Source organism: Hylobates moloch, unplaced genomic scaffold, assembly GCF_009828535.3.
Source record: "Hylobates moloch isolate HMO894 unplaced genomic scaffold, HMol_V3 SCAFFOLD_12, whole genome shotgun sequence".
Taxonomy (NCBI): Eukaryota; Metazoa; Chordata; class Mammalia; order Primates; family Hylobatidae; genus Hylobates; species Hylobates moloch.
Genome location: NW_026652287.1, coordinates 56,942,102 through 56,955,860, shown reverse-complemented (window position 1 = coordinate 56,955,860; position 13,759 = coordinate 56,942,102). Strand labels below are relative to the sequence as shown.

Below are 13,759 nucleotides of genomic sequence, written 5' to 3'. Positions count from 1 at the left end.
GAGTCTGGGCAGAGGGGCGGCAGAGCAGAGATGCTCCCCACCTCCCAGACGGGGCGGCGGCCCGGCAGGGGCTGCAATCCCAGCACCCTGGTAGGCCAAGGCAGGCGGCTGGGAGGCAGAGGCTGCCGGGAGGCAGAGGCTGCCGCGAGCCAAGCCCACGCCACCGCACTCCAGCCCGGGCAACAGCGAGCACCGAGTGCAGTCCCAGCACCCTGGCAGTCCGTGGCGGGCAGAGCACTCGGAGCTAGGAGCTGGAGAGCAGTGTGGCCAACATGGCGAAACCGCGCCTGCAGCCAATGGCGAAAAAGCAGGCGGCGGCGGTGGCGCGCGCCGGTAGTCCGAGGCAGCTCGCGGTGCGGGGCAATAGCGAGCCGAGTAGATTGCAGGTCGGGCCACAGAGGGGAAAGAAGGAAAGAAAGAAAGAAAGAAAGGGAGGGAGGGAGGGAGGAAGGAAGGAAGGAAGGAAGGCGCTTTCTTGTTTTAGAGGATTTTTTGTTTTTTTAAACAGGGTCTCGTCTGTCCCCTGGGCTGGAGTGCAGTGGCACAATCACGGCTGACTGCAACCTCGACCTCTTGGGCTCAAGTGATTCCCCCGCCCCATCCCAAGTAGCTGGGACTATTGGCACACACCACCACACCTGGCTAAGTTTTAAATTTTTTGTAGAGACAGAATCTCGCTATGCTGCCCAGGCTGGTCTTGAACTCCTGGGATTACAAGCATGAGCCACTGCACCTGGCTGGGATTTTTTGTTGTTGTTGTTTTTGAGATAGAGTCTTGCTCTGTTGCCCAGGCTGGAGTGCAATGGCGCGATCTTGGCTGACTGCAACCTCTGCCCCCCAGGTTCAAGCGATTCTCCTGCCTCAGCCTCCCGAGCAGCTGGGATTACAGGCATGCTGTAATTTTTGTAGTTTTTATTAGAGACGGGGTTTCACCATCTCTGCCAGGCTGGTCTTAAACTCCTGACCTCATGATCCACCTGCATTGGCCTCTCAAAGTGCTGGGATTACAGGCGTGAGCCACCGTGCCCGGCCAAGCTGGGATTTTTTATTTGAGTATTTTTCTCAAATTGTATGAGGAATCACTTTACATTTGATTGGATTTTTAGGTGTTTATTTTTATTATATGTAGTCTACATATCACCCAGAGTATTTATTGAGGTTTTTGTTTGTTTGTTTTGACAAAGTTTCGATAGTAATCACAGTAAAACATCGTGTGTAAAGGTAAACACAATTTTATTTCAAGGAGGTTAATCATGGAGGTGTTTTAAATGTAGGCACCACAACAGAGCTCATACATTTAGCATCTTAGTTTCTTCAGAGTCATAAAGTTGTTTTATGTGGTTTCATTTTCTGACAATGGAGAATCCACAGGTACAGTTGCAAACCCTGTTGTCCCCACTCCGACACTCTCTCACCGAAAGAATAATGTCAAAGAGGAATTCCTCCGTCCTTATTTAAAGGTCTTGAAATGAGATAATGAGCAGACCTGGCCTTATGGTTATGTGGAAATAATAATCAACTGGACATATCACTTACATCCCATCCCAGAAGAAAATGTTCGCTGAACCCTCTGTTGTTTCTGTTCCATGTGGGGAGAGTCTGGTTGATTCAGGAGACCTCTGTGGTTTCGGCCCTATCCACAGTGTGTCTGTTATCTGCCTCTTCACTTTTGTGCCTCTTGAGTGTTTTCCCACATTTCTCGTTGCCTATGTAATAGCCTTCTTCCTCCTCCCACGTTGCTGCCCAGTGGATTTCCATATGCTCTGCCCTGATCCCATTCCTCCCTACAGGCGTTAGTTACTTCCCAGCATTCGGGATGTGCCCTCCCCAGTCGGTGTGTGGCAGACCTGCTTCCTGACCACATCCTCCCACATTACTTCAGTCATATCCTTTATTCAGTCAAACTGGCTCTTCCCTTTCCTGCTTCCCTGCCTTTTTTAAATTAAGTTTTCCTACCATTTTAAAAGTCTTTATCTTTTTCTTATGTTGATATCTGCTGAGTTAACTCATCCTTCAAGTCTGAACTCAGATGTCATCTGAAAGTTTTCTGAAATGCATCTTTGGTTTCTCTCTTGGAAAAATGTCATTACTTCATTCCATTCTCCTATCATATAACTTAACATACTTTATGTTGTATTTTTTTTGTTATCTAAAATCTCTTCCACTGGATCAGTGACTCTTCACCTTTCTGAGTCACAAAACCTATTGAGAACCCAAAAACTCAACCCCCTGAAAAAATGCACATGGATACACTAGACAGGAACTTCAGGTTAAGTAGAGGTCTATCTGGAATATGCACTTGGTACATATTAAGTTGAATAACACCTACTCATTAAATAAGCTTCTTAAACTACCTGAAACCTTTGGTGACTTTTGGCAAGTACTATAAATCATTTGACCCAGGACAGAATCATCTGATGTTCACTGAAATATACCTGTTGTGAAATATCAAGGGAAGCTGAGTCAGTGGACACTGCCTGTGGAGCAGCACTGCCACTCCTGGTGGTTGGTATCTACTGACCCAGGTGAAAGCAGCCCAGCCATGGCCTGGGTAGGCCCAAAGTAGACCCTGAGAGACAAGATGCAGTGACTTTGTCTATACTGCTTCTAAGTATAGAACATGTAACTAAGTATACACGTAATTCTAAGGACCCATGTATTCTGTCTTTCTGTTTAAACTATCGAAGTTTCAGCACCTATCATACCATAACTTCTAAAATGTTTCAAGATGATTTAGGTTACAACAATTAAAATTTTATGATTATTTTTCAAGTTTAAAGTTCCAAAGAAACCGAGTGCTGTGATGTAATTGAAAATAACATTGCATTTGCAACCAGAAGACCTGTTCCATGTCCTGGCTTCATCATTGCTAGTTGTGTGATTTGAATAAGACTAAATTTAATCTTTGTTCTGAGTTTGTTCATCTGTGAAATGCAAATACAGCCAGAATATTTTTAAGACATGGGAATACTAATAGCTTGCTCACAGAATTATAGGAGTTAAATGTGAAAATCATTTGTGAAAGTACGTTTTACCAATGCAAAAAGGAAGGACATCAAAGGGCCAGTTTGGCAGAAACAAGGGTTTGTGGAAAGAAATGTAAAAAGATGAAAGTAGAAAGAGTAGATCTGTTAGCATTATATGTATTAACATGATGATATTGCTGTTGCAAAGAAATGAAATTGAACACATTTCCCCTGAGTATTAAGGTGGTGGAGCACCTGTAAGTAGAACTTACTACTCGTGGCTCCCACCTGTTCCTTTCAAGATTTGCCTTTATGACTGAATAACTTGAGCTGAGTCAAAAGGAGAAAGAGAAGCAAAACATATGCAGTGATTGAAAATGTACCAGGAAGTGAACAATTTAGGGAGCATGCTTTCTGAGACTATATCCTAAACTGCATAGGGAGCAAAAAGTTGGGGGAGGGAGAACTAATGAAAAATATCAGTTTGTAACCAAGGAAATTAGAAATTTTTATCTGCCATTCTCCAGGTAATTATTTCATTTATGAGTGGTAACTTTTTATTTATGGGAAAAATGTATTGAATTAGCATATTTCTTCCCAGCCTGCATTATTCTTTCTTTTCTATTTCTGAAAATAATGTACCCATTAAAAGCATTTTCAGGTTCTTAGGAAAAACTGTTAGAAAGTTAACATTGTAACACAGTAATGTTTCATCCCTGAAGCCTGCTGTCCTTTCTTTCCAGTGTAAAGAGAATGGTGCTTTCACTGTGCTTGTTGACGACTATGTGAAGGAAGAAGAAGGCACAGGGGTTGTCCACCAAGCTCCTTACTTCGGTTCTGTGAGTAGCATAAGTCTGGCAAATGTATTTGAGTATGTCGGTAGCCAATTTTCATAGATGCGGAGTCATGTGTCTCATCATGTTGGGTTACCAGGTTGGCCTCTTTTCTGGCTCACTGCCTGCAAGATGGCTTGTAAAATTTGCATCTGTAATTCCCTTTTATCCTAAGCTGATTTCTGGAAAGAGTGGGCCAAATCCAGTAAACTCTTTTTGGTGTTCAGTTCTATGAGTTTTGACAGGCATCTAGAGACGTGCAGGTGCCTCAGCCACCAAGATACAGACCATTCCCATCACCTCTGCTGTGTTCTTAATTAAATGTTCAGAAGGGGGAATCTGACCTCTCCCCTCAAAACAGTACTCTACAGTTAATTTTATATTTTGACCAGAATAAGTTTTCTAAAAACACATTCATTTTCATGTAATTTGTGTATGAATAAAAACAGAATAACATAAAGGCACATGCTTTACAGTAAACCACCTCTCACTTTAAATCATGGCACTGCCACTAACGGGCAGCTCCTGGGTAAGTTGCCTGGCCTTTCTGGACTTCTTTTGCCTCCTCTGTAGCATGGTGTAGCACCTACATACACATTCCTCTAGGCTTGATTGTTTTGTCAGTGAGAGGGATTCGAAATGTGACTTTGTTCTAAAAGGCAGTGACAGTAGTCTGCCCATATCTGCCATTTTGCTTTCATGCTTAATCTCTGGGATTTTTTTACTTTTATAGATGTAGAGGGTACAGGTGCAATTTTTTTACATTGATATGTTGTATAGTACTAAAATCTGGGCTTTTAGTGTAACCATCACTTGAATTTTTATTATGGAAATCTTGAAACATACACAAAAGAAAATATTATAATTCTTTTTTTCACATCATCCAGCTGCATTAAATCTCAGTTTTTGGTAATCTTTCTTGTTTTCTTCCTCTGTACAGTAGCACACTTTTTTATTTTGGCTGGAGGATTTAAAAGCAAATCCTCAACCTCATGTCTTTCGTGTATAAGTAATTCTAGCTGCATCTCTGACTGATAAGGACTTTTATTTTCAGTATAAGTATCCAATAAAGTCAGCAATTCCTTAATAATCACCTAATATCTGGTCCATTTTGATGGAAGGAAGCATTCTTGATAATACTACTTAAGAGTTTTAGGAACTAGTCAAATATTGTTCATTATCATTTTAGGGTCAATTAACTGGTATGGTTACCCCACTGTTAGTAGATAATAAAAAGGTAACTTCTTGGTTTTGAATTGTAGCTTAGGGTTTTTTTATTTGTTTGTTTGAGATGGAGTCTCGCTCTGTCACCCAGGCTGGAGTGCAGTGGCAGGATCTCCACTCACTGCAATCTCTGTCTCCTGGGTTCAAGCGATTCTCCTGCCTCAGCCTCCTGAGGTTTTCTTTTTCTTTTTTAATTGTGGGTGTTTGTCATTAACTCTAGAGTTATATCTCTATTCTGAATGCTGTGCATGTTAATGTTATAGAAGATTCATTCTTTAAACTATAGCCTTTAACACCATTTGGTAAACTTTTTTTGTTTGTTTGTTTGTTTGAGACAGAGTCTCCCTCTGTTGCCCAGGCTGTAGTGCAATGGTGCAATCTTGGTTCACTGCAACCTCCGCCTCCCAGGTTCAAGCGATTCTCCTGCCTCAGCCTGCCAAGTAGCTGGGATTATAGGTACCTGCCACCATGCCTGGCTTATTTTTTGTATATTTAGTAGAGATGGGGTTTCACCATGTTGGCCAGGCTGGTCTTGAACTTCTGACCTCAGGTGATCTGACCGCCTTGGCCTCCTGAAGTGCTGGGATTACAGGCGTGAGCCACTGTACCCGGCCTTGGTAAACATTTTCTGAGAGGCCTTCCGTTGCACTTTTCTTCACCAGGCAAGGGTAGTGTTTGATCTCCGCAGAGTCTGTACACTTGTGTGTCATCATGTTGAACATCACTGGTTCTGGATGCATTCAGGAATGCTGCTCTTAGCTTAATGCACTGGGTAAAGTTACTTGCTCCACACTCAGTGGTTCAAATTGCTGCATTTAGGGGCTTTTCCTGTCCACCCACATGACACCACACCAGTCAGCCTCAGCACAGGGAGAGGTGAACACAGATCCAGGTGGAAGCATGTCAGCTTTCCAGCTTGTCTTGCAGTCAACCCAGAGTGTGGTTTACCAACATAAGGCAGTCTCTTTAATTTTATATTTAGGCATCATAAAACAGTGATGAAGACTATAGACTCTGGAGCCAAGCTGTTTGGTTTTGAATCCTAGCATTGCTGCTTCATAGCTGAGTTACTTCTTGGTACCTCGACTTTCCTACCTGTAAAATAGGAATGATTGCTAGTTTATGTGAGGGGAGCACCTGGTGAAAACCTAGAACATCTGTCTGCCTTCTTTGCAGGATCATGGGGAGGTGTTTTGTTTGTTTGTTTTTCATGCCACTTTGTTTAAGAGCATTGTGAGGTTTAAGTGAGCATGTGTAAAGTGCTCAGAATACTGTCTCACATAGCACTTTGCTAAGCATTTGCTCTAATTATTGTAAACAGTCTTCAGAATATCTTCCTGAAGTATCATGGTATAAGCAATGCCAATTGAGGCCCAGTTTGCTTGTTTGAAAAGTAAATACTTTTCAAAGGATCAGTGTTGCCATCCTTTGGGATCTTCCTTGAGAGGGTGCAAATCCAAATGTACATTAAGCATCATGTAATACTAACAGGCCATGCCTAATACTTGTGTGTATTTTGGTTTTTCAGATGTGTGTGCTGCTGTTATAAATCAAATTAGATTTAGTTTTAAAACATTCCTGTGTGGCTGATCTGCTTATGGAATAGCCATTCTTTATTCATTTACTTTCTGAATTCCTTTCACTTAAAAAATTGATGTATGTCGTCTGTCTTCTCATTTAGTGGATACTCTGCTACATATGGAGGTCTGGGAAATAATATTTGAGAAGACTGGGCTGGATGATCTAACTCCTGTCCAACTGTGTGGGTCTGATTCTCCGAATGGTCTTGAGTTACCTTCAGTTTACAGGACAAAGTTGATGACATGTATATGTTACAATATAGAACAATTATCTTGGGAATCTGTTATATCATGCTCACACCCATACATAGACTGTTTTATTCTTCCCTCCCTTTTGCCTTTTCTCAGGATGACTATCGGGTCTGTATGGACTTTAACATTATTCGGAAAGACTCACTCCCCGTTTGCCCTGTGGATGCTTCAGGCTGCTTCACAGCAGAGGTGACAGATTTCGCAGGACAGTATGTAAAGGTCTGTAAACCATATAGCATAGAAGGGTGTCTGTTACTTCTGATTAGTCTCTATCATCATTTATAATTGTATTGTAATTCTTCTAGGAAGTTTTTATTTAGTTTTGTCATCACATAAAATCCGTAAAGATAGATGTTATCAGTTACGTTCAGAGGGTCTCGTATGTTTAGAGGAAGCATGCTGAAATTTCACGGGGAGAGATCAGAAAAACTCCAGTTTATGCCTCATGAAGCACCTTTGTGACCTTGGGGTAATCATTTCAGATCGAAAAACTTTATGACCTTAAATGTTGTGGAATGTACTTGAAAATTACTTAAAGTTAGTGACTAAAAATAATTAATAATATTTGTTATTTGTGCCTTTTATTCATAACAAGGTATCAGATTCTAGTAATATAGTGTTCCTAAGTATTATAGTATGTTTTAATGGCTAAATTTTAATTTTTTTTAATAGGATGCTGACAAAAGTATCATCAGGACTTTGAAGGAACAAGGCCGACTTCTGGTTGCCACCACCTTCACTCACAGCTACCCTTTTTGCTGGAGGTCAGAAGAAACAAAGACTGTGTTGTAGCTAGAGCTTCCATCGTCTGTGCTTACACTTACTATATGTGCCCATTCCATCTTATTTGTGGTGTTCATCTCACTTGTATCCTTTAGAGTTGGTTTGGGAAGCCGCCTTCTTATTTCATTTTTAGGAGATTGGGTTTTTTGTTTGTTTTTTGTTGTTGTTTTGAGACAGGGTCTCACTCTGACGCCCAGGCTGGAATGCAGTGGCGCAATCACAGCTCACTGCACCCTCTGCCTCACCAGCTTAAGCAATCCTCCTACCTCATCTTCTGGAGTAGCTGGAACTATATAGGTGGCACCATCACACCCGGCTCATTTTTGCATTTCTTATAGAAATGAGGTTTCGCCATGTTGTCCAGGCTGGTCTCAAACTACTGGGCTCAAATAATCCTCCCACCTTGTCGTCCCAAAGTGCTGAGATTACAGGCATGAGCCACAGTGCCTGGTCTAGGACAGTTTTATGAATGGCTAAAAATGTTGCTTTCCTAAGGAACTGTGAGAGAAAAATAGACCTGTACAAATCTGTTTTGTATTGTGGCCACATTTTTTTTAGGATGAGAAGCATCTCTAAAATTTTGTAATAGAGTTTATTGAAAAATTTAATGTGATTTTAACTTTTAATATAAGAGCATGCTATAAAAGTATGGGTGAAAATGAAATGCTCAGTTGCATCGTGTTTGGTTTCCACATTGCCTCTTCTGTGCTGAAGTTGAAGTTGACATTGTTTCTTAGATAATTGTCACTAACAGAACTATTTTTTTCTAGTCTTGTTCTTGTATTAGTTTTTGCCTTTCTTACTATTGTGGAAAGATATGACCAATTTTGAAGTCATAGATGTTTTTATCTATAATAAAAATGATTATTAGCAGAAGGCCAAGTAAGTGATGACGCTGTCAATAAGACATGAAAAGTCAGTCTTACCCTAGTGCCTACTAGTCTCAACGTGAGCAGCTATGTGTGTGTTTCTGCTTCCCCAGATCAGACACTCCTCTAATTTACAAAGCAGTGCCCAGCTGGTTTGTGCGAGTGGAGAACATGGTGGACCAGCTCCTAAGGAACAATGACCTGTGCTACTGGTGAGCAGTAAGATGTGTTTCTTCATAGTGTCTTTTGTCATGTGGTTAGTAAGTATCATTTACACTTCCCCCAAGTTATAATTTTAATAACCATCTTTTATTGTATATTATAATAGCTATCTTTTCTTCTATGTGTATAGGAGCACAAAATAATTCAAATAATGTTACAGAACAGAAGTAACATCCTTCTTGTGATAAAGTATGTAAGGGAGTATTTTTCTTTTTAAACTCATTGGAAATGATAAACCACCATTTATTCGATTTATGGAATGAAATGACCTTGGTAAAATATGGCTGTACTGCCAGAGTTTGCTAGCCTTCAATAATAGTCATTTTCAGAGTAAACATTATTTTCAGATATACCTGCAAAAGCCATTTGTACTTTCTTGTCAGTCCTGCAGTGGATGATGTACCCTGTGCTTGGCTGTATGGATAAGCTCTAAGCACAGAAGCGTTTGCTTTCTGTAGCTGATATGTGTCCTGCAGTTGATAGCCCAAGAGGTATCATTTCAGCCTCTGGGTACAAAATGAAACAAGGCTTGAACCAACTGTGTATTTCAGATGAATGTTTTTCACTACAGGTTTGAAAGGTAATCACCACTCTTCTCACAAGGACCCAACTAGACTCTAGAAAACTGTATTTGAGTTTAGGAGAATGGGGAGAATCTCAGGGCAGCAAAGGAAATAGTTATAAACTGTAGCTTTCTAATATTTCTTAGTAGAGTGGTTTTGATTTCTCAAAAGACAGCTTTTCATTTTTAGAGCTAGTAAGCTAATTAGTTCCCCTAATGTGTACGATACTAGATATAGAGTATTAGTAAGATAGTCTCGAGGGTGTGCAAGCATATAAACTGATCTTTGAAGTATAGGGCAGTAACTGCAGTGCCCAAGAGAAGAAGGGGAGGTCTGGTAGCCTACCCTGACTCAGCCTTGTGCTTGAAAAGGATTTCTGCAAAGCTGAACCTCAAGGAATAAAGAGTCCTGGGAGTGGGAGGGATGCAAGAGGATGGATGCAGAGGGGAGGAAGGCTGCGTGGCAGAGGGCAGGCATGGGCAAAGTCAGTTAAGTGAGAAGGATTCTAGGGAACTTGCCTCATTGCCAGAGCCTGAAATTCAAGACCAAGGATGACCAGAGAGGAGACTATAGAGAGGGCTGCTAGAGCAGCTACCAATCCCCTGGCCTGTTGGCCTTTGCTTAATGAGTTCAGTAAAACTGCTATGGTGAGGATAATGTGAAGACTAGAGTTATATGGGATGAGGCTGGCTAGAGTTAAGGTGACTGGTTAGAGGTATGTGGCAGCCATACTGCAGTTGAGGAGGAGGACATGGGAGGCCTGTGTGCTGTGGGGGGTAATCTATTGGATGTAGGTCATTGATGGCAGCACAAACTGTTGGGTGTGCTATGCTGTCCATTTAGAAGACATTCTCTTTGCAGTGAGCGCCACGTTTCCAGAGTGTTTGGTCCACAAAGCGTTATACAAAGGCTTCTGTGGATATTATTTACATGTTGAATTTTTCCATATTTGAATTGCTAATGTTCTTATGTGATTGGTTATGTGATCTGTTTATTGCAGGGTCCCAGAGTTGGTACGAGAAAAACGATTTGGAAATTGGCTGAAAGATGCACGCGACTGGACAATTTCCAGAAACAGATACTGGGGCACCCCCATCCCACTGTGGGTCAGCGATGACTTTGAGGAGGTGAGGCAGGGCAGTATTTCCTTGTGTTGATTTTTGCTAAAGCATTTTGTTCATGAAATCTGAATGTGGTTTAAAAGAATAGGGTTTTTTTTTTTCCTTTGCCCCTTATTCCATCTTTTTTTCCTCTTTATTCCTTTCTAGAATCATGACATAAGACAATCTGTTTCTGGGGTTTTTAACTTTTTTCCTTGAATTAAATACAATTTATAAAACTTTCCGGCCGGGCGTGGTGGCTCACGCTTGTAATCCCAGCACCTTGGGAGGCTGAGGCGGGCAGATCACGAGGTCAGGAGATCGAGACCACGGTGAAACCCCGTCTCTACTAAAAATACAAAAAATTAGCCGGGCGTGGTGGTGGGCACCTGTAGTCCCAGCTACTCGGAGAGGCTGAGGCAGGAGAATGGCGTGAACCCGGGAGGCGGAGCTTGCAGTGAGCCGAGATTGCGCCACTGCACTCCAGCCTGGGTGACAGAGCGAGACTCCGTCTCAAAAAAATAATAATAATAAATAAATAAATAAATAAATAAATAAATAAATAAATAAATAAAACTTTCCTCTGTAAAAATAAAAGGATACAGTTTTCTCAGGGAAATACACACTTGAAATGTTTTTTTGTGTGTGTGTTTCCCCGATGTCTTTTCTTCCCCCTACATTAAGGTATACTATTAGCTTATGGTTAAACTGACTTTATAGATGATGAAAAAAGAAAACTTGAAAAGAAATTTACCAAAGCATTATAGACCTTTAACTTCTAAGATCAGATGAAGAAGAGGATGTGTGTGGATATATAGATGTATGTGGATATACTGTGTCCTCACTTAATGTCATACAGAGGTTCTTGATAACTGACTTTAGGCCGGGTGTGATGGCTCCCACATGTAATCGCAGCACTTAGGGAGGCCAAGGCAGGAGGATCACTTGAGGCCAGATATTTGAGACCAGCCTAGGCAACATAATGAGGTGCCATCTCTACAAAAACGTTTGTTAAATTAGCTAGGCATGGTGGTGCACGCCAGTTAGTCCCAGCTACTGGGACCTCTCAGTGACATTAGGCGAGGACTTACTATACAGATAGATCTCTGTGTTTGGCCTTCTGTCCAAAGCTGACAGCATTGTTGCAGTGACGAGCAGCAGCACCCTGGGGACCTTGGTGAATCTCCCATAGGGACCTGAAAGGCAACAGTGAAGTAGCTGAATCAGAGGACTTTTCAGGACTGCACAGGAAGGGCAGAGAAAGAGACCACCAGTGTTCACTAGGTACAGAAGCTCCCTGGGTGAGAACCCACAGCAGTTCCTACTGGTGTGGCCCTTGTCAGATGATCCCTCCATTCTGAGTGCCCCAGCCAGCCCCATCTCTCAGCTCTTCACCTGGATATAATCCTAGCATCCTGTGGCTTTGTCTGATTGCTTTAATCGGGTCTAAGCACAATATAGTCATGCGCCCATAATGTCATTCAGTCAGTGACAGACCACATATACGACAGTGGTCCCACAAGATTATGATACCATGTGGTTACTGTGCCTTTTCTGTGTTTATTAATGTTTAGAAACTCAAATACTTCCGTTTTAGTCTGTTTAGCTACAAAGGAATACCTGAGGCTGGATAATTTATAAAGAAAAATAGTTTATTTGGCTTATGATTCTGGATGACTGGAAAGTTCAAGACTAGACATCTGCATCTGGGGAGGACCTCAGGCTGCATCCACTTATGATGGAAGGCTGGACAGGAGCCAGAGTAATCAGAGATCACATGGCAAGAGAAGAAACAGGGACGATGGGATGGGGGCAGGCTCTTTTCAACAGTCAGCTCTCACAGGAGCTAATAGAGTGAGAACTAACTCACTGCAGAAGGAGAGCATTTGTTCACGAGGGATGCATCCTGTGACCCAGATGCCTCCCATTGGGCTCCATCTGTCAATACTGCCACACTGGGGATTAAGTTTCAACATGAGATTTGCTGGGGACAAACCATATGAAAACCAGAGCATTTGCCATTGTGTTACAGTTGCCTGCAGAATTCGGTACAGCCACATGCTGTACAGATTTGTAGCTTAGAAGTAATAGGCTCCACCATATAGCCTAGGTGTGTTTTAGGCCATCCCATCTAGGTTTTTTTTTTTTTTTTTTTTAGACGAGTCTCGCTCTGTCACCCAGGCTGGAGTGCAGTGGCGCGATCTCGGCTCACTGCAAGCTCCGCCTCCCGGGGTCACGCCATTCTGCCTCAGCGTCTCCGAGTAGCTGGGACTACAGGCGCCCGCCACCACGCCCAGCTAATTTTTTGCATTTTTAGTAGAGACAGGGTTTCACCGTGGTCTCGATCTCCTGACCTCGTGATCCACCCGCCTCAGCCTCCCAAAGTGCCGGGATTGATTACAAGCGTGAGCCACCGCGCCTGGCCCATCTAGGTTTATGTAAGTGTACTGTGATGTTTGCCTAAGGGAATCACCCTAACAATGCATTTCTCCGAATGTATTCCTGCCATTAAGCACTGTATGACTATAATTTAGCTCTAGCTTTTTCTTGGGAAGATTCTAGATTAATGAGCCAGATTCAGGTGCCAGGAGGAAACTAAAATGCCTTAGAGAAATAATCTAAGATGTTTCACTTATGCCGGTTACTTTGACGATTTGCACATAATAAACCCTTAATACCCATTGAGAGTATGCCTATGAATGTTTAAGATTCTCTCGAGGTAGGGACTCCCTTTGATACTGGGGTGGAAACAGGAGCAGTGTCAACCCTGGCCTCTTCAGAGACTAAGACTAAGCTGTGTCTTTCATGAGAGGAGCCACATTAGCGAATACTATCCTTCGGCCCAGATTGGTGTGTTAATGTGCCTTTAAATCATCAGTCTCAGGCTGGGTGGCTCACGCCTGTAATCGCAGCACTTTGGGAGGCTCAGGCTGGCTGATAGCTCAAGTCCAAGAGTTTGAGACCGGCCTGGGCAGCATGGCAAAACCCTGTGTTTACTAAAAATACAAAAAATTAGCTGGGTGAGGTGGCACCTGCCTGTAGCCCCAGCTACTTGGGAGGCTGAGGTGAGAGGATCACCTGAGCCCAGGAAGCTGAGGCTGCAGTGAGCTGTGATTGCGCCACTGCACTCCAGCCTGGGCAGTGGGAGTGAGACCCTATCTCAAAAAAGGAAAAAGAAAATTATCAGTCTCTCAAACTAAACATGCATGCTACATAAATTAACTCAGTATGCTCTGTTTGGCTCTAAGGAGCTCCTGCTGTTGAACTTTGTTTTTGACAGGTGGTATGCGTTGGGTCAGTGGCAGAACTTGAAGAACTGTCAGGAGCAAAGATCTCAGATCTCCACAGAGAGAGGTCAGTTTCTAAA

General features: G+C 42.4%; 1 protein-coding gene across 7 annotated transcripts in view; it reads left to right on the top strand.

The window, feature by feature from the left end:
* Window positions 1–13,759, top strand: part of IARS1 (isoleucyl-tRNA synthetase 1) — an 87,866-nt gene that overhangs the window by 22,733 nt on the left and 51,374 nt on the right. For all 7 annotated transcript variants that reach the window (XR_009208973.1, XM_032170298.2, XM_032762111.2 and 4 more), the window contains exons 10-15: window positions 3,710–3,805; window positions 6,952–7,074; window positions 7,528–7,619; window positions 8,621–8,719; window positions 10,293–10,419; window positions 13,673–13,746. Coding sequence is in view for 6 of the 7 variants with exons in the window: in XM_032170298.2 (XP_032026189.1) it covers window positions 3,710–3,805; window positions 6,952–7,074; window positions 7,528–7,619; window positions 8,621–8,719; window positions 10,293–10,419; window positions 13,673–13,746 (611 nt within the window). In the remaining variant the exon portion in view is untranslated. The remainder of the gene's footprint in view (window positions 1–3,709; window positions 3,806–6,951; window positions 7,075–7,527; window positions 7,620–8,620; window positions 8,720–10,292; window positions 10,420–13,672; window positions 13,747–13,759) is intronic.